Here is a 22433-nt window from a genome sequence, read left to right as displayed (position 1 = left end):
GTGTGCAAGAGAGTGCGTACACACAGACGGATGTCTTCCTGTAGAGGAGGTGAGTAGTTCTCAGCAAATCCTTCCCGGTCCTTGACCAACAGATGGGGTGGAGGGGGGGCAGAGGGACAAGCGCTCTGCTTGGTAAGTGAATTCTTGGGGGAGGGGATGAATCAGATGATTGCAGTTTTTTTTTAAGATTTTATTTATTTATTCATGAGAGACAGAGAGAGAGAGGCAGAGACACAGGCAGAGGGAGAAGCAGGCCCCATGCAGGGAGCCCAACGTGGGACTTGATCCTGGGTCTCCAGGATCACGCCCTGGGCTGAAGGTGGCGCTAAACCGCTGAGCCACCGGGGCTGCCCTGATTGCGGGGTTTTATCTAGCCCCCAGGATGAGAGTAGAAGAGTTGTCCCCGTGCTGTCCCTACAGACACTGACATTCAAACAAGAGTTGGCTCTCCCAGGAAATCCCCGCGATGGGTGGGGAGCCTCCAGCCCAGAGCCACCGTCTTCCAAGCCAGGCTCTCTCTGGGCTAAAGGACGGTGGAGGCAAGTCTGGAATTCTGATTTGGAGGCTGTGCAGTGAGTGTCGGCCCACGGGGAGTGCTGTTCCCTTAAACTCGCCCTTCCCTGTCGTCCCCGAGGTGCGGCCTGACCTCTCAGTCCTAGAACAGCCCTGGAGGAGATGCCTCGGCACCGTCTTGGCTTGGGGAGACGTCTCCAAGGCACTTGGGGAGCCTAGAACAGCAGGTCACACCAACGGCCCCTCACAACTCTTGGTACCTCGTTCACGGGTTAACCCATCTTTCCAGGAACCCTAATTTGAGCTGAAAATAACTTCCTTCTGTCCCGAGGCAATTATCATGTAATTAATTAAACAAATCGCCATCACTCCCAGGCTTATTCCTTACCTGAGGAGACGCGCAGGTAAGTACATCTAACCTACTCCACGGATTTTTATGAAACTCGGTCAGCTAGCCCAAGAATGTCAGCCGCCCCGGCAGCCCTGTGTCTGGCAGTGCTATGGTAGGCATTTTAGGGAAATCTCGTTTTTATTTTTTTTAAGATTTTATTTATTCAGAGAGGGAGAAGCAGGCTCCATGCAGGGAGCCTGACGTGGGACTCGATCCCAGGACCCCGGGGTCATTCCCTGAGCCAAAGACAGGTGCTAAACTGCCGAGCCACCCAGGGGTCCCCCGAAATCTCATTTTTCACCTCCTGACAGGTCAGCTGAGAGGGAAGCTCTTCCGCCTTAGAGAACCATGGGTGCTTGACATTAACACGTGCAGTTTCTCCACGGCTGTTAGAGGCGCTCGGCTTTCCCTACTGAGTGCTGTGCTGACTTTCCTCTTATATCTTGGGGGCTTTTTTGGGGAAGGAGTGTTCTGATTTTCAAGAATGGCGACAAAATTGCACACGTGATCCACCCTGCGGACTTCTGCTGAACTCACACTAGCTTGAGCCAAAAAGGGGGAAATGGTGACTCGTTTAACAGGTAGCAGTAGCTTAAAGCACAGTTCCATCCATTGGCTTAAAGTTTGGTTACCCCACCCCATTCTTTCTTTCCCTTCCCTTCAGTTTCTCCCCATGACCTGTTGGCTCCCCTTCTCCCATCATGTTTCTTTTTCCCTTTCCTGGCCTTTCCCTCCTGTGAGCTTCCCCTCCTCTGTCTCTCTCTGCCCTATCTTTCCTGCCCGTCCACATGGAGGAAAAATGGCAATAGGAAACCCCAAACCTCTTTATAGAAAAAGAGACTCTTTTTTTTGTGAGTGTCCAGATAGCAAATTTCATTCAAGGACTCAGACTGAGTCTGTTAGGTTACCCATCCTCCCCCGGGGCCAGGGGTGCGTGTGGCACTGGGGTTGAAAGGGCTAGAACCACACAGGATGAAAGCCTTATCATAAGGGAAGGGGAATTCAGGGCAGACACAAACCTGTTGTTACAACGGAAGATGCAAGAAGGCTTCACAGAGGAACTCATTAACCTGCATTTTTATTTTTGCGTGAGTGGGGGAGGGGTGGGCAAAGGGAGAGGGAGAGAGAGAATCTGAAGCTGGCTCGTGCGGGGCCCAGTGTGGAGCCCAATATGGGGCTCAATCTCATAACCCCGACCCCTAGATTGTGACCTGAGCCTATATCAGGAGTCGGACACTTAACCACTGAGCCACCCAGCTGCCCCGAACCTGCTTTTCAAAATATGAGATGTTTGCCACGAAAACTGTGACGTGCATGAAGTAGTGTAGTGTACTTGGGAAGATGCAACATCTCAAATGGGGCTGAGGAAGTGAAACCCCCCGAGAATGCATGGGGGGAACCTAAGTCACTAAAGACAGGACATCTCTGAAGAAACCCTGACCTGCAAAGCAAGGGAGTCTCTATAGGTTCAGTTTGGCGTTGAGAGTACTGGCGTGGCGCACGGCGGGGCGTCACATAGCTCGGTGGATGCTGGTGACACGCTGGGATCCCGTACGGATGCTTCAGCCTTAGAGCAGAGGACACAGGGGCTGGGAAACCAGAACCGAGTCCCGCATCCCCAGACTGGGGTCGCCAGTGGCATCCAGACTTCGAAATACGGTTTGTTACGACTGAAGATGCATCTGGAAGTTGGGTCGACAGCACTACCCTGACACTTGACTTTGTGAAATGCACACTCGTGGATCTGGGAGCAGGTGAGAGGAGGGCTTTTACCTCACCTGCTGTTGTGCCGAGGAGTAGAGTCTACAGAGTTCCCACAGGGTAACTGTATCGGTGATCACGAATCATCATCATCCCAGAATCTTCCTAAACTACTGTGGACCAAGGCCCTAAGTCGTTCACGACTAGTCTTACGTTGGTTTAGGGTCGGCGCAGCCTGAGTAAGCGAGCACAGGCTGTCACGTGGTTTTCTTGGAAGAAAACCTCTCTAATTTCTCAAAAGAGTATAGAATGAAACAGAAAACGTACCGTTCCTGTGTCTCCCATTTTAAATGATGAATGTGCCTCCTGGAGGGTCTCTAGATGGTTCACACATCAGGACAGTGAGACTCAAGTGTTCATCTCCTGAGAGTTTACCTCTAGCCTCCGTTTTAAGGTCAATAGGGTGAGAAATAGGTGAGAGGGGAAGAAGTTTGCCGATTGTTATTCTGTCTTTGGGGGTCTTGAGCCTGGCGTGTCATCAGGAGGTTGATGCGGCCCCCTAAGGAATACGTGTGCTGAGGGTGAGCTCCCTGCCTCCCGGGGCGGGGGGGAGGCCCACAGCGTCTCTCCCACTCTAGCTCCCTGGAGCCCGCGGGAGGAGGATGGGACCTGGGGGTGAGGCCGCTTCTCCCGGTGCCTTCCCTGCCCCTGAGACCCAGCTCCTGCCATGATGAGGGCGGGGGGGTGGGGGGAGGACAGGGGACAAGGTTTCATGACCCCGGCTACCCCCCCCCCCCCCGCCCCGGCCCCGGCCTGTGAGCGCGGAGCTTCCCCTTGTCCTGCAGCAAGCGCGCCGCTGCTTTCACTGGGAGGTCAGGCTCCCGCCTCACCTCTTCCACCCTCCGCTCCTTCCAAGTGTCAGCCGACCTGCAAACCCAGAGAAGTGCGAGGTAGCGAGGTAGCAGGCTGGCAGATCGTGTGGCCAGGTGTCGCACTAGCAGGCTGGCAGACCGTGTGGCCAGGTGTCCTCGTGCACGGTTCAAGTCCTGTAGCATCGTGATCGTTCCGAGTGGAAGGATCTCACCACAACGGTATCGTGGTTGCCTGGGGGGGGGGGGGGCGGCTTGGTCTTATTCTCTCCTTTATGGTGGTTTTTATCTGATGGAATCACTAGGAAAATTTCCCTAATTTCTAACGAATACAACTTTCCTGTATCAAGAAGATTACTTACCACACTTAGGAAAGGACGACATGGTTTCGATACAGAAACTAACTGCACCAGCAGGTGTAGACGCTCCGCGGAGTGGGGGCCAAGCACACATGCACCGTCTCTGGGTTGTGTCTGCACCTGGTTTGATTCCTGGCAAGAACTCCTCACTCAGTCAGTAGGACACCTGACTCACGCTGGGCCAATCAGATTGTTTTTCCTGGAGTTAAGGTTTATATGGAGTAGAATGCACAGATCTTCATGTACAGTTTGCTGAATTTTGACAAATACATTCCTGTAGCCAATACTCTGATCAAAATTCTGTTTCAATCTCTCTAAAAATTTCCCTCATTTCTACTTCTAGTCAATCCAGCTCATGCTCGGCAACAACGTTTCTGATTTCCATCACCATAGATGAGTTTTATCTGCTCTGGAATGTCGTAACAATAAAATCAGACGGTTTATATTACTTTGTGGCTGGCTTTTTTTCACACAATGTTTTTGAGGTTCACGAACTAAGTATATTGTTCTTTTTACTGGTGAGTGATATGCCAACATGGGAATTTATTACATTATGTTTTGTGACTGGAGGTCATTTGGGTTGTTTCCAGTTTGGGGCTGTCAGGAACAGTTGCTATTTAAACATCTTTTTGCAAGTTTTTTTTTAATTTTATTTATTTATTTTTTAAGATTTATTTTTATTTATTCAGGATAGACATAGAGGCAGAGACACAGGCAGAGGGAGAAGCAGGCTCCATGCCAGGAGCCCGATGCGGGACTCGATCCTGGGACTCCAGGATCACGCCCTGGGCCAAAGGCAGATGCGAAACCACTGAGCCACCCAGGGATCCCCCATCTTTTTGCAAGTCTTGTTGTGGACATAACGTTTTCATTTTGGGGTCTGGGGGCGCAAGTACCCATGACTGAGATTGCTGATTTGTAGGGTAGATATCTATTTAACTTCCAAAGAAACTGCCAAACAGCGCTCCAAGGTTGTACGGCTTTACACACAAGCCAGGTATGAGGGCCCCAGTTGTTCACCAGGTGCCGATCGTTTTCATTTAGCCATTCTACTGGATGTGAGACAAGAGCTCATGGTCTTTTTTAAAAATTTATTTAAAGTTAATTTTTAAAAAGATTTTATTTATTTGACAGAGAGCACAAGTAGGGGGAGCGGGAGAGGGAGAAGCAGGCTGCCCACTGTGCAGGGAGCCCAGGGTGGATCCCACGACCCGGGGATCATGACCTGAGCCACCCAGGCACCCCTAGCTCACAGTTTTGGTTTGCATTTCTCTGTGATGACTGATGGTGTTGAGCAACTTTTCATGTGCTTTATTTGTTGCCTATGCACCTTGACTTGTGGATGGCCTGCTCATGTCATTTGTTCATTTATTTCACTGGGTTGTTTCTTTTTCCTTTTTTTTTTTTTTTTTTTTTTTTACTGATCATATGCATGTTCTAGTTGAAAGCCAGAAGTGTGTATTATTAATATTTTTCAAATGCCTGTTCAGCATTAGATATGATGGCCACGTGATTTCAGAAGAAAAAAGAATGTGTGGTTGTAACAAGGAGCCTTTTTTTTTTTTTTTTTGTAACAAGGAGTCTTAAATGAATCAACATGTCACTATTTTGAGTGGCTGGAATGTATACAAAGAAAAATAATCTTAGGAAACCCAACCAAAAAACATATTGCTAATATATTAATTGCATAGAACATAAACACAACATAAACTTAAAAATCCTAAAGGTGATAATATATTACCACCCCACAACACTGTGTAGTTCAGATAATAGACAAAACCAAAAACGTGAAAGTCTTTATGTATTCAAAGGAAATGATTTTAAAACTAGGAGGGAAACAAAAAGAGAAAAGAATCAATGAAACATGAAACATGGTCCTGCGCTCTTGCTGCTTGAAAAGATCAAGGATGCAGAGTTGATTCAATATTAACCAAAGCCCCTGACGATATAAAGAAGTTGATAGACCGATTTACACATTAAGTGAGAAGGACAAAAAGGAAAGTGAATATCCTAAAAACCATTGAGTCCTACATTCTACGTGGTGGATTGATTGACTTGTGAATATCTCCATAAAGCTGGTAAAAAAAAAAAAAAGAATAGGCAGAAAAAAATTGTTTTTAAGCTAAAGCAGACAAAAAATAAAGTAAGCAAAACAATGAAAAAAACACCCATGTTTATAGTACATTAAGTGAAAGATCACTTCAGGAAATAGTGTATAACACACTTCGTTTTTGTCAAGACGTACATTACATCAATGGAGAGAGATGGAGAGGTTTAACGATGTTGATCCTAAGGAGCCAACAGCTGCAGGAGACCTTTTAGTAATGATGCAATATTTCTGGGAACAGAAATCGGACAGGGATGTCCAGTGGCAACACCTACATCCAATGCTTGCTGATACCCTATAGGGAAAAAAAGAAAGAACCTTGAGCCCAATGTTATAACTCCAGAAATGTCTATCTGAAGTAGATTCTCTATCTCAATGTGAAGATAGTGTAGAAGAGTATCTCCGTGATCCCAAGGTACGGGGCGCGTGGGAAGGTGGGGGAGGAGGAAGGAAGAAGGCCCTCCGACACCAGGAAACGAAACGGATGGCTCCATGCAGTGCGCACAGGTTTATCCAGGGAAAGTCACTGACACAGGCATTGGGCGGGAGGCAATCCAGAGCTGCACAGCTCTTCTCCCCAGAGTCAGACCTAGGTCCACAAATTTTATAGGGTGAAGGGATGTGCAGAGAGCACCTTGCTGAGGTCAAAGGGCCTAACACGTAACGGACCTTGAGGCGCCAGCTGTGTCCAGAACGGGAGGGGGGTGGTGAGAAACTGTGTTATCTCGATTAGTTACTGAAGCAACTTTAGGGAAGGCGGGAACAAGCCTTCCCACATCCCGGTCAGAGCGTACATGGGCCTCCACAGGGCCTGGAACGCGCAGCCCCGAGAGGTCGTTGTGTGTCCACGAGCATGGTGGAGGCCGACGAGGGAGGATGCTCGGCGCGCCTACAGGGCTTCTAAAAAGGAGGCACCAGAAAACACTAATATAGATTGCTTCATCTGACTCCATTAAAATCAAAAACTTCTTTTTAAAAAAAAAATTTGTATTTATTTATTCATGAGAGACACACACAGAGAGAGAGAGAGGCAGAGACACAGGCAGAGGGAGAAGCAGGCTCCATGCAGGGAGCCTGACGTGGGACCCGATCTGGGGACCCCAGGATCACGCCCTGGGCCAAAGGCAGGCACCAAACCGCTGAGCCACCCGGGCTGCCCTAAAATCAAAAACTTTTATTTATCAAAAGAACGGCATACAAATGGGAGGAAATCAACTGCAAATGTATTAGTTATTAAAAAAGAAACAGAATGGGGGGAAACAGTGGGACTACATCTAATTGAAACGACTTCCTACAAATCAGTGAGGAAACCACAACCCAACAGAGAAGCAGGTAAGATCAAGCTCTTCGTAACGGAGGAGACCCGGAATGACCGCATGTCCTGCAAACGGGCAGTGTCGGCGCCATCCGGCAGGGACTAGATCCACCGTGGGGACCGGCCTACGGAAGAGGATGATGGAAATAGGACTGAGGAGACCAAGTGTGGACAAGGATGCAGAGCACCGGGGAGTCGGCTGTGGGGAGAAGTGAACCTGGTGGGGGACTTGGGGGGGGTAGCTTCCTGGGTGGGGACACCTGTGACCAGCAACTGCATTCCGCGCTGGGGCCCTTGCCCCGTGCCCTCTCCCCAGTCCTGGTGTCTTCTCCCTGTGCCCTCTCCCTGTGCCCTCTCCCCGGCACCCTCTCCCCGCCCCGAGCCTACAGTGCGTCTTAACACAAGGAGAGTTCAGGAGCCCAAGAGGAAGCAGCGCCCGTCACAGTCCCTGTGAGCTTTGCGGCGGCCGGTGGCCCGGTGTTGATGGCGGCCCCGTCACAGAGGAGGAGCAAAGCAGCCATTTCCACGAAAACCAGGTTAGTGGTTATATTGGTGGAGGGACAGGTGCCTTTGGGGGGCCAGGGAAGAGTCTGGAAGGCTGGCTGACCAGTTAACAATTTCCTAGCCGCGTCCTTCCAAGGTGCTCTGCCGTGAGCCGAGTTGGACGGCAGAGGGCGCAGCAGGCACAGCAGGCGGGGAGAGCCTCTGTCTCCTGATGTCAAGGTACAGCTGTGAGGTTGGCGGGGGCTGTGTCCCCGACGTTAGGGTGCGAGGTTGGGGGGGGCACTGAGTCCCCAACGTCAGGGTGCAGCTGCAAGGTCGGTGGGGGCTGTGTCCCTGACGTCAGGGTGCAAGGTTGCGGTGCACTGAGTCCAAGACGTCAGGGTACGGGTGTGAGGTCGGGGCGGGGGGGCGCTGTCACCTGCGGGTCAGCCTCCATCATCAGTGGACAAGCACCCAGAGTTGACACCAAAGGGGGGGGCAGGGGGGAGGGGGAGAAATGCACCGCTGGCCCTGCAGGTGCACAAGTGGAAGGTGCCAGCCCAGGTGTATCCGTCCAGCTCTCCGGCCCCCGGGTGGGGTCAGGGAGAGCACCCTGGGCACCTGCACCGGCCTGTCAGCCCCCTGCTCCTGCTCTGCGCCCTGGGCGATGCTCCCTGGGTGATGTGCAGGCCTCTCTGCCAGGGGGGGTCCTCCCCGCCACCGAACTCCCCAAACAGGTGCGGCTCCACGGCCCCCTGAGCCCCCCGCCCCCCTGAGCAGATCCCCCCTCTGAGAACCAAGCACCTGGAACAACGCTGGGGGTGCGGGGGGACCGGGGGACTAATTGCGTCCGTCACCCGCAAGAAGCCGAGGCTGGGGACCTGCCCACTGTCACCCACGGGACTGAGCTCAGGTCCCAGACCCCAGGGGCCACAGTCGGCAGTGGCATCGCATCAACAAACTACTTCTCTTTTTCCCAGGGCCGCACTGGAAGCTGCCGGCAGGTGGCCTCTCCGCAACCCCCCCCCCCCATAACATCTAGGACAAGGCCCTGGACTATGCTGGTCACTCTCGGGGAACGACAAGTTCTTTGTATGTAACTCCTACCTACAGACTGTGTTTAGCACTTAAAATGTCCAGTCTCGTGTAGTTGGAATTTGCAACTTCACTTCTTTTTTCATTTTCTCCCCATTTTTATTTTTATTTATTTTTGATTTAAAAACATTTTTAAATTCAGTTTGCCAACATGCAGTATCACCCCCAGTGCGCATCCCGTCCAGTGCCCTGTCAGTGCCGGTACCCAGTCACCCCGTCCCCGCCCGCCTCCCCTCCACTGCCCCTTGTTCCTTTCTCAGGGTCAGGAGCCTCTCCTGGTTTGTCTCCCTCTCTCATTTTTCCCACTCAGTGTCCCTCCTTCCCCTAAAACCCCACTATTTCTTATATTCCCCGTATGACTGAGACCATATGATTGTCCTCCGAGCGACCGCAGTCAGCATCACCCCCGAGGAAGCACCGGGTGGGGATTCGTGCCGAGGGCTGAGGACGACCCATGTCCGCACAGACCAGGTCTTCTTGGTCCTCGTCTGTCCCAGCACCGAGGCTCCTCCCACGGCGTGGCTCTCGGGGGCACCGCTGCTGGGATCGCTGGGCTGCAGGGGTCCCCGTGTTGCCCCGCATGTGTCTTGGGGGTAAATCCCCAGCAGTGCAGTTGCTGGGTCGTGAGGCAGCTGTATCCTTAGCTCCTGGAGGACCCTGCACACTGTCATCGTCCCCCCCTCCCCGCGCCCCGCAGGCTGCGGCGGAATTGGGCCCAAGCACTGGGTTCCTATTTGTCGGGTCCTGGGCTCCCACTCCTCCCCCAGCTTGCTAACCAGGCAGCGAGGGGGCGGCGGGGGCCACGTGGGGACAGAGGCCCTCGGTCAGGGCACACAGGAGCCGTGATCTCCTGTGGGCGCCTTAGCAGCCTCTCACTCTGCTGATCTCTCTCTCTCTAAGATCTCACGTGTTTATTCATGAGACAGAGCGAGGCGAGACCCAGGCAGAGGGAGAAGCAGGCTCCACGTGCGGGGACCCGATGCGGGACTCGATCCGGGACTGGGGTCACCCCCAGCCGAGGGTGGTCGCTCCCCCGTGAGTCCCCAGAGCCCCTGCCGACCTGGTACCTGGGGTTCTCCTGGCGGGGGGAGGGCGGCACCTCCCCATCCTCTTTAAAGGCCTTTATTGCATCATCTGGAAATCCTCGTTGGCAGACGCTCCGATGGACAACGGACAATGGACATGCTCCAGGGTGAGCGCCCCGTGAGAGGTGACAGGCGGAGATGAGGGGTGGGAGGAGGGTGACATGCCACCTTCTGCCTTTGACCCTGACCCTTGGGCCAGTGCGACTCTGCGTCGGCTCCGGGCTGACGGCCCCAGTGGGCAGTGGGCAATGGGAAAGGCCTACAGGCCAGCGTGGAGCAGGCCCCACGGAGCAGGTGCCACGGGCAGCAGGTGCCTGTGCTGGGGCGTCCCGCCACCGCCACCCCCACCCCGCCCCCAGGCTGTGGCCCCCGCGCAGCTGCAGTTCCTCTCGGAAACGGCACCTGGGCTCCCTGCACACCGCCCCCGCCCCCCGACTTTGACCTTGGCCACACAGCGTCCTCAGCTGAGGGGCTATTACATAAAGCCTGGCAGCAGCAGAAGGTCGCCTTCTCCCAGAGGGGCCCCCGCTCCCGGGCCTGTGGCAGGAGGACGCACCGGAGCAGGCCTGGCGGGGACCTGAAGCAGCTGCACCCAACCCGGGGCTCACGCCCAGCCCGCTACAGCCGGGGCAAGGAGACGCTCAGAAGCACAAGCTGAGGTGGCGCGATTGCTTGTTAAGCGCAATTGTGGCAAACGAGCGACCCTCCTCCTTTTGGGGTTAACAGCCTTCCCAGGATCGCGTGGTTCTCGGTCTTTGCCAAGAGGGGACTCTTTTTCTGGGGATTCTGAGAAAACAATGACTTTTCTGTGTGAGCTGGGCTGATATTCAGGCTGGGGAACGACTGGGGAAGCTGAAGGGGATACAGAAAATCTCTCGAAGCTCCTGGCAGCTGCCAACTCCACAGGTGTTCAACAGGCCGTGCTCTCAAGAGAGGGAAAGCACGCGGAGGTGGCCTGACGTCCGTGGACCCGTCCCTCCAGGAAGGACTGATTTCCATTCAGAGGCTGGGCTTCGGGGCAGGGGCCGTGGCTGAGAGGCCACGGGGCGGCGGCCCGGTGTCTGCAGCGGGACAGACACGGGACAGACACGGGGCCGGGGGTTAAGGAGTGGGGTGTCTGCTGGAGAGTAGACAAGAGGGGATTCAGGCACGGAGGGCTCTTTCCCTTTGAGGCATTTGCTGGGTTTATGAACCTGAATCAATCTATGCAGAAAGCCCCTGGACGACGGCGGGGCTTTTTTTTTTTTCTTCCTTTCCTTTCCTTTCCTTTCCTTTCCTTTCCTTCTTCCTTTCCTTTCCTTTCCTTTCCTTTCCTTTCCTTTCCTTCTTTTTTTGTGACAAATAGCATGACACTGGGGATATAAAAACTGGACTTCCAGGACCTATCAAGGAAGAGGAGCCCAGTCATCGCACCAGAGCCTCCTCGGGTGATCCAAATGGTATCCTTGAAACACTACACCCTAGAAATGGGGAAAACCTGGGGGTGGTCATGGAGCCTCACAAAAACTACAACCAGGGGCACCAGGTGGCTCATTCGGTGGAGCATCCAACTCTTGACTTTGGCTCAGGTCATGATCCCAGGGCCTTGGGACTGAGTCCCTCATCCGGCTCCCTGCTTCATGGGGGAGCCCACTTCTCCCTCTCCCCCTGCTTGTGCTCTCGCCCTCTCTGTCAAATAAAGAAAATCTTCACAAAGAAAAAGATTCCTGTCTCCCTCCCCCCATCACTCCGACCCCACACTCACACTTTCTCTAAAAACAACAAAAAACACACAACAAAAAACCCTGCAAAAATCCTGCAACCCAGACCCCAGTTAGTTCATTACCAGACTGGATCAAGGTGACCTCCCCTCATTCTGTCGACCAGAGGACACCGTGAACCGTGTCCGGAGGACTACTGTCTCCTGGAGCCATTATCGTTTATCATAATGGTCAGCGTCGGACAATATGTGACCAAACACACCACGTAACAGGACCCGAGGGTGAAAACATACACAATAAAACTGACCCGCTGATCGGGTGTGTTTGGCAAAATAGAGCTCTCCCTGCATGAGAGAGCTGGAGCTCATCACAGAGCAGCAAGTGGAAACTTAGGATGGAAAAATGCAGTAATTGAAATGCAGGCCTCGGCATATAGCTTAATACAGTTAGACTTCGTGGAAGGAAGATGTAGTGGAACAGAGGAGGGCGGCATGAAGACTGGGCCGAAGCACAGACGTAAGGCCTGGAAACTGCAGGTGCCCAGAGTCCTGTGGGAGCTGCAGGAAGATCTAACAAGCGTGTAATTGGAGTCTCAGAAGCAGAGGAGAGGAAGAAGGGAAGAGAAACCACATCTGAAGAAATACGGGCTGAGAATTTCCCAAACTGAGGAAGATTTATTACTCCCAGGGTGGGTAAGTAATAAGAAAATTGCCTGGAGGTGCATCATACTCCAACTACTGAAAACCGAAGATACGGATAAAATATTAAAAAACACAAAGGGTGGGAAGTAGAAGGAGATGCATTACTTTCAGAGGAGAACCAACAGCACGGATAATTCACGTGTCGACAAGAATGAGGGAAGGGAGAAGACAAGGAACGTAATTTTTAAACCACTGATGGAAAAAAACTGTCAGCCTATTCTATTTCCACAAAAACAAAGACAAAATCCTTTAAAAATGAATTTGAAATAGACGTTTCTGTTACAAAACTAAGAAAATTTGCTGGGAGCGGATCTGCACTAAAAGAAATACTAAAAAGAGTTCTTCAAGTAGGAGGAAAAGGATCTCAAGTAGAGTCCCAGAGGCACAGGAGAGAAGGGAAAGCAAAAGAACGATGCTGGGGGTGAATAGAAGTGAATCCTGATGGAACATAGTAATAATAGTAATGTCTTGCTTGCTGTAAAATATACATGGAATTAAAATAAATGACATTGAAATGAACGAAACAACAAAAAATGAATGATACCGGCATCCTTAAAAATTAGAGGTAGAGAGAGACCGACCAGAGGAGACGGAGGGATATACCATGTTAATGGATTGAAGATGCAAAGTTGTAGGATTATCAGATGGCCCCCAAACGGTGTATTTACTCCATGAGAATTCCGCCACGCGCTAGCACTTGTTGGCGTGGCCGCTGATCAGCTCCTTCCAAATGCTTTGTGCAAAGGTGAAGGGCTTCCCTCCGGAGGCGCCCGGTGGGCAGGACCAAGGCAGCCCCGCTCGCCCCCTCCAGTTATGTCCTGCCCTGACCCCGACTGCAGACACCCAGCTGCCCCCGGCCCCCCTCCGTCCCCTCCTGCAGGGCCCAGCACGACAGCCTCCTGCCGCTGAGAGTCTTCAGCTGTGAGTCAGACACACGCATTCACTGTGTCCTGCACGGGGGATGCTTGACCCACCAGCAGGGCCAGTGGCAGGTGCCACGTCCCCCTGACATGCGGGTGCGGCTGGTGCCTGTTGGCTCAGGCCCCGGGGACATGGAAGCAGGCCTGGCAGAGGGGCTTGCTCTACGACGGCACGAGTGTGCGAGCCATGAAACGTGGGGACAGGGGCATGGAGCCAAGACACGTGGGGGACAGGGGCATGGAGCTGAGACACGTGGGGCATGGGGTGCGGAGCCGTGACACGTGGGGGACAGGGGCGTGGAGTTGTGACGTGGGGGATGGGGGCACGGAGCCGTGACATGTGGGGACAGGGTGGAGCAGTGACACACAGGGGATGGGGGCATGGAGCCGTCACGCGTGGGGACAGGGTGGAGCTGTGGGGTGGCCGTGGTGTGCGGTCCGTGGGAGGGTGCGCGCCCTCTGCCGGGTGAGGCCACCTTCAGCCGTAACAGGGATAGACAAAGTGCAAGAGGCACAGAGCGTGATAATCCTGACTTTCCCCGCCGCCGGGAGACCCAGGATTCATTTGTCTGGCTCGCGACCACAGCAAGGCCCCCGGCAGGTGACGGTGACCAGCACATTGATGCCCATCACCTTGAGTCCAGCGTCGCGGGGAGGTGGTGACGAGCTTCGTGGAGTGTGCACGCTTGCCCGAGGCAGTCGTGGGCCGTCGGTCACCTTCCGGTCATCGCCAGGTCGCCGGGTCCAGTCAAGGCTGTGCTGTGGCCACGCGCTGTCCCTCCGAAGTGAGCCACATGGGTTAAGTGCTGTCGCCGGGAGACCGCAGGGCCCGGGGACACCTGTACAACGGGCGGATGCCAAGCCCACGGGCGAGTCCTTGAGGACCTTCGTCCTGCGCAGCCGCCGCGGTGCTGATGGCTGACCCCAGGGCTGGGGTGTCCTGGGTGGCCACTGAGGCCCCTCTGCCGACCTGAGGTGCTGCCAGGGTGGCCCCGCTGGGGCTCTGGGATCAGGGGGGTGTGGGGGGCGCTGGGCAGCCCCATGGGGAGGGGGCCTCCAGCTGGGGAGCAATTGCGGCTTCATGTCTCCTCTGGTGTCGGCTTCCAGGCCGAGGCGCGGGGTGCGGGGTGGGGGGTAGGGGTGCTCCTGGGGTGCGGAGTGCAGAGTGGGGGTGCTCCTGGTGCCACCGCAGGTCCCGGGCTCAGGGCTCCTCCACCGCACAGCCCAGTGCATGCCAGCGCCTCACCAGCTCCCCGGGCGCGCTGAGCATCTGGTCCCAGTGCTCCTGCGGCCTGCCCCACGCGAACATGCGGGGGCCCACCACCACGCGGCCCAGCTGCCGGCTGCCTGGGGGGGCGGGTCAGCTCTGGGCCCCAGGCCCCCACCTGGCGCCTGCCCCTCCCCCACAGGCCGCAGCAAGCGCCCCCCAGGCAGGAGCGAGACGCGGTGGCAGGAGCCCTGGGGGGAGCCCGGCAGGGCAGCGGGCATCACAGCAGGAGGGACACGGGTCAGGGCAGGGGCAGCCCCGCGTGGCCGGGATCCTTGGCCAGCGCCTCCTGCCACGCACAGGGTGCAGAAGGGCCCAGTGCGACCCTGGGGGCCAGAGGGCACCCCGACCCTCACCCTGACCCTGGGCCCAGTCTAGGACGGTCGCTGGCGGGCGCACAGCAGCCACGGCACCGGTCCTGGCGGTGGCACCTCCCCCACTGTCGGTGGCTTTGCCCGGGGATGGGTGGCTCGGGTGCCCCGGGGAGGCCCCGCTGCCGCGAGACCCACGGACCAGGCTGCGCGGGTCCCCGAGGCACCAGGAGCTCCGTGTCCTCGGGCCAGGCCCAGCCTGAGTGGGGTGCACTGTGTGGGGCATGCCGTGCGCCCAGGCCCCGGGTGGGGCTGCCTTACCGTGGGCTCCCGCGCCCTGCAGCACTGTCAGGCTGAGGCTGGCCGCGTCCAGCTCGGCAGGGGGCACGTGGAAGCTCAAGGTCTCGCTGTACACGGGGCAGCCGGAGCCCTGCACGGCCGACGTCCTCTTGCTCTTGACCATCGTGTGCTGGTTCCTCAGGGACACTTGGATCCACACACCTGGGGGCGATGCGGACCGGGCTGGGCAGGGGCGGGGGGCTACTGGGGTCTGGCCGGGGCAGCTGGGGGCTGGCTGGGTGACGGGCGCACCCTGGGGGCCAGGACCCCATCACTCATGGCCGCTGCGGCCCAAGGTGGTGACCCGAGGAAACGGGGTGGGTGGGTGTGGTCCTACACCCGAGGAAGCGTGCGGCCCCCCCTTTTCCTTCCTCTGTCCCCCGAAGGCTCTGGGGCTCCCAGGGCACCACTCCCAGCCCGCCCACTGCGTGCCCTGCCTCCCTGCGGCCCCCTGAGTGCCTTCGCCTTCAGGGGACAAGTTTCTTGGGGTGGCGCTCACAGGGGGTGTGGATCCACAGGGAGGTTCAAGGACAAGTTGCTGCAGTGACCACGAGGACACACAGGTGGCCGGCAGCCCCCCCCCCAACAGGGGCCCCTCAGGCAGGACGTTCCCTGAGCCAGAGCAGGGCCTCGCTCCTCCAGGTCCCGGCCTCCAGGGAGCAAGGCTGCTGGGATGCCTCGTGTTCAGGGAACCCTTAGGGGGGTGGGGGGGTCTGGCGCTGGAGGACCGCGCATCCTTCATGGAAGGACAGACGCGGAGGAGGATGGACAGCACCGTCCCAGGAGCCAAGACCCTGCAGGGGAGAAGCGAGGGCCGACCTGGCCTGGGCCTGTGGGGTCCTGGTGGAGGCCCCGGGGGACAGTCGTGGGTGCAGGGTGATGGAGTGGCCTCGCATCACAGGCGTCCATGGGGGACAGTGAGGCTCCGAGTCGGGCCGTGTGCAGAGGGAGGGTCCCAGCTGCAGGGCAGGAGCTACCCCAGAAGGACACTCACTGACGGAGCTCGTGTCCCCCTGCAGCCGGAGGCCCTTGGCTCGCAGCACGATGACCGTCAGGCGACTCAGGCAGGCGTTGTAGCTGAGACAGAACTGCAGGTCCCCGAACTCGGAGGGAGGCTGCAGGGGCCCGGGGTCACCCAGGAGGTGCTGGGGGGGCCCCGCTACCTCCCCCTGGTCCAAGGGCACCCCGTCGCCCAGCAGGTGCTGGAGGGGCCCCGCTACCTCCCCCTGGTCTGAGGGCACCCCGTCGCCCAGCAGGTGCTGAGGGGGCCACACTACCTCCCCCCCTGGTCCGAGCAGTCAGGCACATGTACCCCATTTTCTCTTTTAAACCCCCATCATTTTATACTTGGGGAAACTGAGGTCTGGTCAGCGGACGGGGCTGAGATCACACAGTAGTGAGGAGCAGAGCTGAGGGTTCAAACTCCAGGCTTGGGGATCCCGAAGCCTCTTGCAAGCCTCTTGCAAGTCCTCTCGGGGGCCAGGAGGATAGAGAATAAGTACTTCCCATGGCTGGCCCATTTGGGGTGTCACCTGTCACAGGTGTCAGTTGTGGATGGGAATTTAAGTGTGGATTTTCCAGGTGCTCCAGGGGATCTGGTCTCCAGGGCAAAGGCAGCTCAGGGGGCCCTGGGGGCCCAGGAATGGCTCTGCCCCCCCCCGCACCCCCCCGCAGCTCTGGCCTAGGCCCTGGTCCCGCGGTCCCCCCTGCTGGGCCCCGGGCCATGTGCCGAGGGCTGATGCTGCAGCGGCTGCAGGGCCAGGCTGCTGGCTGCCCTCGGTAGTGTGACACACGGCACGCGCCGGGCCACCACCATCGGTACCTCTAGGCTCTCGGGCTCCAGGTCTCTGCAGACGACCTGCGGGGGGTCACCTGCCAGGGCCTCGTGCTTCAGGGGGAAGAACACCTGGCCCAGGAGCTGGTGCTTCCTCTGCTTGTCCACGTGGTACACGGAGAATCTGAGGACCCTCTGGGTGACGCTCTGGCTGGACACCTGGGGGATGGGAGGGTCTGGGCCCGGGTGGGTGCAGAGACCCGTGGGCGGCTGCGGCTGCAGACAGGGGAGCTTGTGCAGAGAGGTGGCAGCCAGGGACCTGCGCTCCCCGCAGCCAGGCGCCACCCACAGGGCACCCTTCCCAGCAGGCGCTGGCCCCCCAGGGGCGCGGGAGCCTGCACGGTGCGGCTGAGGACCAGCCCCCCCCCGCCCCCGGGGCCCCACTGAGACACGGGACGCCCCTCGCCCACGAGTAGATGCACCTCCCGGCACCTGGCCTTCCGTCACAGCGCGACGTCCCGCACCCTGCCCCGAGCTGGGTGCCCCGGGTCTCCCTCTGGGCCTTGTCTCCTCACCTGGAAAGGGGACACGATTCCTACTCTCTGAGTTGGAAAACCCCAATCGCAGCGTCTGGCCTTTGGGAGATGGTCGGTGAGCACGGACTTCCCTTCATCCCCCCTCGGCTGCCCCTGCCCCCAAGCACGAGCGGAGCCAGTGGGGCTGCGACCGGGCGTGGAGTCGTGAGTGGATGGGAGCCCGTCGGTGAGCAGGACATGGAGCCGCGCGGGTCTGCGGGCCTTGATCCTCACGGCGCGGGAAGACCGGGGTCACTTGTGAGTCCTGCTGCCCAGGCCCCTGCCAGGCCTTTGGCTCCAGCCCCCCGCCCCCAGCCCCAGAAGGGGGCGAGGATCAGGGCCGGGCTCTCGGGAGCACACTACTGCCGCGCACAGACCTCTCCGCCCCTTGCCAGCGCGGCTCTACCACGTTTGTCCAGGCCTCACGGTGGCTCCTGAGGGCTGGTTCCCGTCAGGGCCCCAGTCACCTGCTCAGGCTCTCAGACCCCGCGGCCTCGGCACCTCGGCCCTGAGCCGGCCTGTGCTCGGGCAGCCAGGGCACCGCCTGCTGAGGACCGCGGTGGGGCTCACCCTCTGCCTGCCTCGGGAACCTGGCCGGGAGCACCCCCCCACACACCCCCGCCCCCGGGCCGGAGCCGGGGCTGCCCGTGCCTGGCATGCATTCAGGAGGTGCTCCAAGGATGGCCGAGAGGAGCACGGGCCTCTCCCCGCACTTCCCTCCCTTCTCCCCAGTGCCGCCATCAGGCTCAGGGCTGTCCTCCCAACTTGGCGGCGGGATAAAGCAGAGCCCTGGTGCCTGGGGCCTCGGGGGATGTGGCGGGGCCCACCTGCACAGCATCCCCTCCCCCCCAGCCCGGGAGGCCAGGGCCCACCTGTGCAGCGTCCGCTCCCCCCCCACCCCCTGAGGCCAGCCCCCTGCTCCAGACGTCCTACCTGGAAGACGAAGTGCTCATCGAACTGTGGATTGGAGGTCTTGCGCTTGGTCTTGGACTGGAGGAAGCGCCGCTCGTCAGGCAGCAGGTGCAGCTTCACCAGGGGGCTGCAGGCCTCCGAGGGGGCACGCAGCCTCCGCGCCTTGATCAAGCCCACCAGCAGCCGCTCGGCTTCCTGCCGGTATTCCACGGAGAACCACAGCCGCCCCAGGCAGCCCTCGGGGAAGTCGGTCTCACTCCTGTCCTCCGGGACCCTGTACAGCTCTGGGTTGATGGTCCCCACCGTGCTTACCTCTCCTGCGACACAGGGCCACGTGGTCTGCCAGGAGTGGGGGAGGGGGCGGCAGCCCAGGGCCCCCCACCCGTCTCTCCTTGGCTGAGCTTCCAGCGGGCAGCCCTCTCCAGGCCGCCCCCAGCCCTCCTCCCACTGAACACAGCCCCGTCTCCAGTGCAGCTCCCCCAGGAAGCCCGCCAGCACTAAGGCATGCCCTGTCCAGGCCTGCTGCCCCCCGAGGCCCCCCGGCGTCCCCGGTACTCATTTACCCGCTGCCCCTAAGGTCAGGGCCTGCTTGGGGCTGCGGGGGGGGGGCGGGGACATGGTGCCCGGCACCTGGCCTGGCTGGCTCCTGCCCACCGTTTCTGGGGGGTGTCAGTGACAAAGTTTTGCCTCTTCCTCCCCTTCCAATTAGAAGGGTCAGCGGTGCCGGTGTGGTCCCGGGGAAGGGGCCTGGCATCCGAGCACGGGGGCGGCAGAGGCTGTGCCCCCTGCGTCAGGCCGCCTCGCAGCCTAGCACAGAGCCAGCACGTGGCCCGCGCCCCAATGCTGCTCACCGCCCTGAGACCTTGACAAGGCCCGGCTCAGCTCTGAGGTCGAGTAAGAAGGGGTGTGGTCCCTTCCCCCTCAGACGCCCGAGCTGGGGCTGCCTTGGCACCCGGTAACCCGAGTCCTCCAAGTGCTCCCTGGGCAGCTCTTTCCGGGGGTCGGAAAGCAGAAGGCCCTGCCGGGAGCACTAGGCTCCCGGGGACGTGGCTTTCCTGCTGAGACCCAGCGGAGCCCTCCACCCCCCGCCCCCGCGGCGTTTCACTCCCGGAGTCCAACCTGGGGGGGAGGTCACTGCCCACGTCCCGCCAGCAGGCGCCAGTGCTGTGGGCTTTCCCCAGGCATCGCAGTCTTAGGGCTTTGCCCACAGAGCTGGTGACTGGCAGTGAGGGCTGCTGGCCATGGAGGCCAATGGGTGCCTCTGACGCGGCCTGGACGGGCCCTGGCCTGGGACGGGCTCTGGCAGGAGAACTCACCAGCGATGCCGCCCGAGGTGTGGGGCCGGAGCTCCAGGGCGAGGCAGGGGTGCTGTGGGGCCTGCGCCCACCCTCCACTGCGCAGGGGCCCCCGGTCTTGGTCTTGGAGGGAAGGGGGCACCACAAATGGCACATCTGGTGGCCTGTCCCAAGGCAGGGAGAGGACATGCATGTTGGTGGCCTCGGTGTGCTTGGCCCACAGGGGAAGAAGAGGAAGCAGGAGCGGAGGAGGCGAGAGCACCGTCTCCTGGGGCCCCCTGGGCCCTGTCACCCCGCCTGTGAAGCCAACGCCACTGCCTGCTGCCGCCGGGCCCGACTCTAATGCCTGTTTTGGCACTTGTGAGTCCTGCTCCCCGGCTCCGCGTGTCCTCTGCACCCATTTCCTCATCTGGCACATGAGCCTGCAACGCCTGCCCCGCCGCCGGTGGTGATGGTCCCGGGGTTCCCTCGTGGTGGGCCGAGGGCTGCCCCATAACAGACCCCTGCCAGCCCGTGCCCGGCCCCCTCGCCTCCTGCCTCACCTGCCCCCGGGCCTGCGCCCCCCGGGTCCCCGGAGGCTGCAGGCAGACGGGGTCCCCGGCAGCTCCTCGTAGGCGGGCGCGGCGCGAAGCTTCTTCCACAGGTGGCAGCTCCCGCAGAGCAGCAGCAGCAGCAGCAGCAGCAGCAGCCCCCCGGCCAGGCCCCCGGCCATCAGGGCCACCTGCTCTGGGGACAGAGGCCGCCAGGATCGCCTTGCGGGGAGGCCACGCCAGCCTCACTCTCACCTGCTGGGGGCAGGGCTCCCACAGCACCCGGCCCCTGGGCGGACCCCTGGACAACCCCCCGCCAGCAGGCTTGGAAAAGCCGCTGGCCCTGAACCTGGGCTTCTGGCTGGAAGGGACCATTTCCTCGTGCTCCTGCGTAGCCTCCCCGAGCTTCGCGTCCGGGTCGGGCACGGGGTAGCCCAGTGTGGGCGTCAGGCGCCCCAGGAGGCACAGGGGACGCGCCTGGGGTGGGGCAGCTGCTGGGACGCTGGACTGTTTGGGGTCTGTAACTTCTCTGAAAGCCCATCCCTTCCTCAGCCCTCCGGTCGGTGGGAGAGGGTGCGGGTGGGAGGGGCGACGCTACCCCGACGGGACCCCCTGCGCTGCGGGGCCGGGACCTGCGGGGAACTGGCCATGGGTTCGGGCTCAGGCCGCTGGGCAAGTGCGGCCTGGGGGGGGGCCGGGGTGGGGGCCGACGCCCGCTGGAGGCAAGGGTGGGGGGCTTACCGGCCATGGGGCTGTTGGCAGCGCTCAGGTCTCTGTGCCTTCAGCCCTGGGGCAGGCTTTTAAGAGCCTTGGGGGCGGTGCAGGCCGGGAGCCAGCCAGCTCCACCCAACCAGGCCCGGCTCATCCAGCAGGGGGTGGGGGAGGGGGGTGGATGCCGGAAGGGAGGAAGGGAGATGGGGTGTGGAGAGCACGGGGAGGGAGATGGGGGTGCAGGGCAGGGAGGGAGGGTCTGGGTGAAGGCCATCGCCACAGCATCTGATGGAGGGGCCTGCACCTGCCCCCCCGCCCTCCTCCCCCAGGCTGGTGCCCACCAGGCTCCCGGGCACCCAACCCGGTTCTGCTGGGCTCCGCCCTCGCCAGCTGTGCCGTTTGGGACCGTGACCTTCAGCACCCGCACAGTGTCTGGTGGGGTTAGGGCCCTCTGGGCTGAAAGGGTCAGGATGGTGGCCAGGCCTTGGGGGGGGGCTATGTGCACTGTGTGACTCGGCAGCACTGCTTCCCCCGGGCACCTGCAGCCCCGGCACCGTGCAGATTCCTGCCGGGGTGCAGGGGCGGCGCCGGGTGACGAGGCTGGGGCAGGGCCTCCTGCTCCTCTGCGGGCTCTGGCGGCGCCCAGGGGAGGACACGCACCCCCTTGGGACACGGCACAGCATCCCTGGGGGCACCGCTGGGAGCATGTGAGACTTGGGGCCACGTCATAGGTGGGACTGAAAGGAATGGATGTGCGTAGGGTGGGGTCGGCCTGTCTGACAGCTCTGAGGGCCTCGTCCCAAGACCGAGTCGGCCCCGCTTGCTTGGCCCCCGTACCTGGCCCCCCATGGAGGAGGCTGAGTGGACAAGGTGCGGAGCCCACTGGGCTGGCAGGGCGCAGGTGGGATGGGTGGTGCCCTGGGGGGGTCCTCCTTGGGCGGTCGGGTGAAGGGGGTCCCTGTGTGTGTACCCAGTAGGGCCTGTCTGTCCTCTGCAACCCGGGCTGCCAGGAGGCCGGGTGGCCCCTGTACCAGCCGTTCCCCTGGTGCCCACTGCACTGGCTGCAGGGTCTGGAGGGCCTGGGGCTCGGACCTTTGCTCGCGCTGGGCTGGTGATGCCTAGGAGAGGGGGCTCGGGCCTGCGGGGTTCCCATTGCCAGGTGAGGTTACTGGGTCCTAGGGCTGAGGCAGGACGGGGGCGCTGTTGGAACCCCCGTCCGTGCAGCCTCCGGGGGGGGTTCACATCCTCCCTCCTGCCGCTTGAGGCGCCCAAGGGGCCCCCACCTGGACGGGCAGCAAGCAAGGCCCACACAGCCCGTGTCGGGGACCCCCCACGAGGCCCGCCCCAGCCCCTGGCTGGACCCCGGCTGTGCGAGTGGGTGCTTCTGCCCAAGGGGTGCCTGTGGCCGCCCCCAGCCTCCTGCTGAGCTCCCAGGCCTGCTGGCTGCTCTGTCACAGCCCCCCCACCCCCCACCCCCGCT

General features: G+C 59.7%; 1 protein-coding gene across 5 annotated transcripts; it reads right to left on the bottom strand.

The window, feature by feature from the left end:
- Positions 1-11716: 11716 nt before the first annotated feature.
- SYT15 (synaptotagmin 15) lies at positions 11717-21020 on the bottom strand. 5 transcript variants are annotated; one of them, XM_055325840.1, is made up of 8 exons: positions 20984-21020; positions 20255-20438; positions 19734-19876; positions 18439-18734; positions 16979-17149; positions 15976-16271; positions 15139-15318; positions 11717-14582 (listed from the first exon to the last, which is right to left on the bottom strand). In XM_055325840.1, exons 1-8 carry the CDS (start codon positions 20988-20990, stop codon positions 14441-14443), a joined length of 1419 nt encoding a protein of 472 aa, XP_055181815.1. In that variant the 5' UTR covers positions 20991-21020; the 3' UTR covers positions 11717-14440. The 5 variants fall into 5 exon arrangements, with proteins under 5 accessions (XP_055181815.1, XP_055181814.1, XP_055181816.1 ...); XM_055325839.1 differs by having other exon boundaries at positions 11719-14586; XM_055325841.1 differs by having other exon boundaries at positions 11719-14586; positions 16151-16271.
- Positions 21021-22433: the final 1413 nt, after the last annotated feature.

Source organism: Nyctereutes procyonoides, unplaced genomic scaffold (assembly GCF_905146905.1).
Source record: "Nyctereutes procyonoides isolate TBG_1078 unplaced genomic scaffold, NYPRO_anot_genome, whole genome shotgun sequence".
Taxonomy (NCBI): domain Eukaryota; kingdom Metazoa; phylum Chordata; class Mammalia; order Carnivora; family Canidae; genus Nyctereutes; species Nyctereutes procyonoides.
Note: the sequence above shows the minus strand (reverse complement) of the source record. Positions and strands in the feature narration are given on the sequence as shown.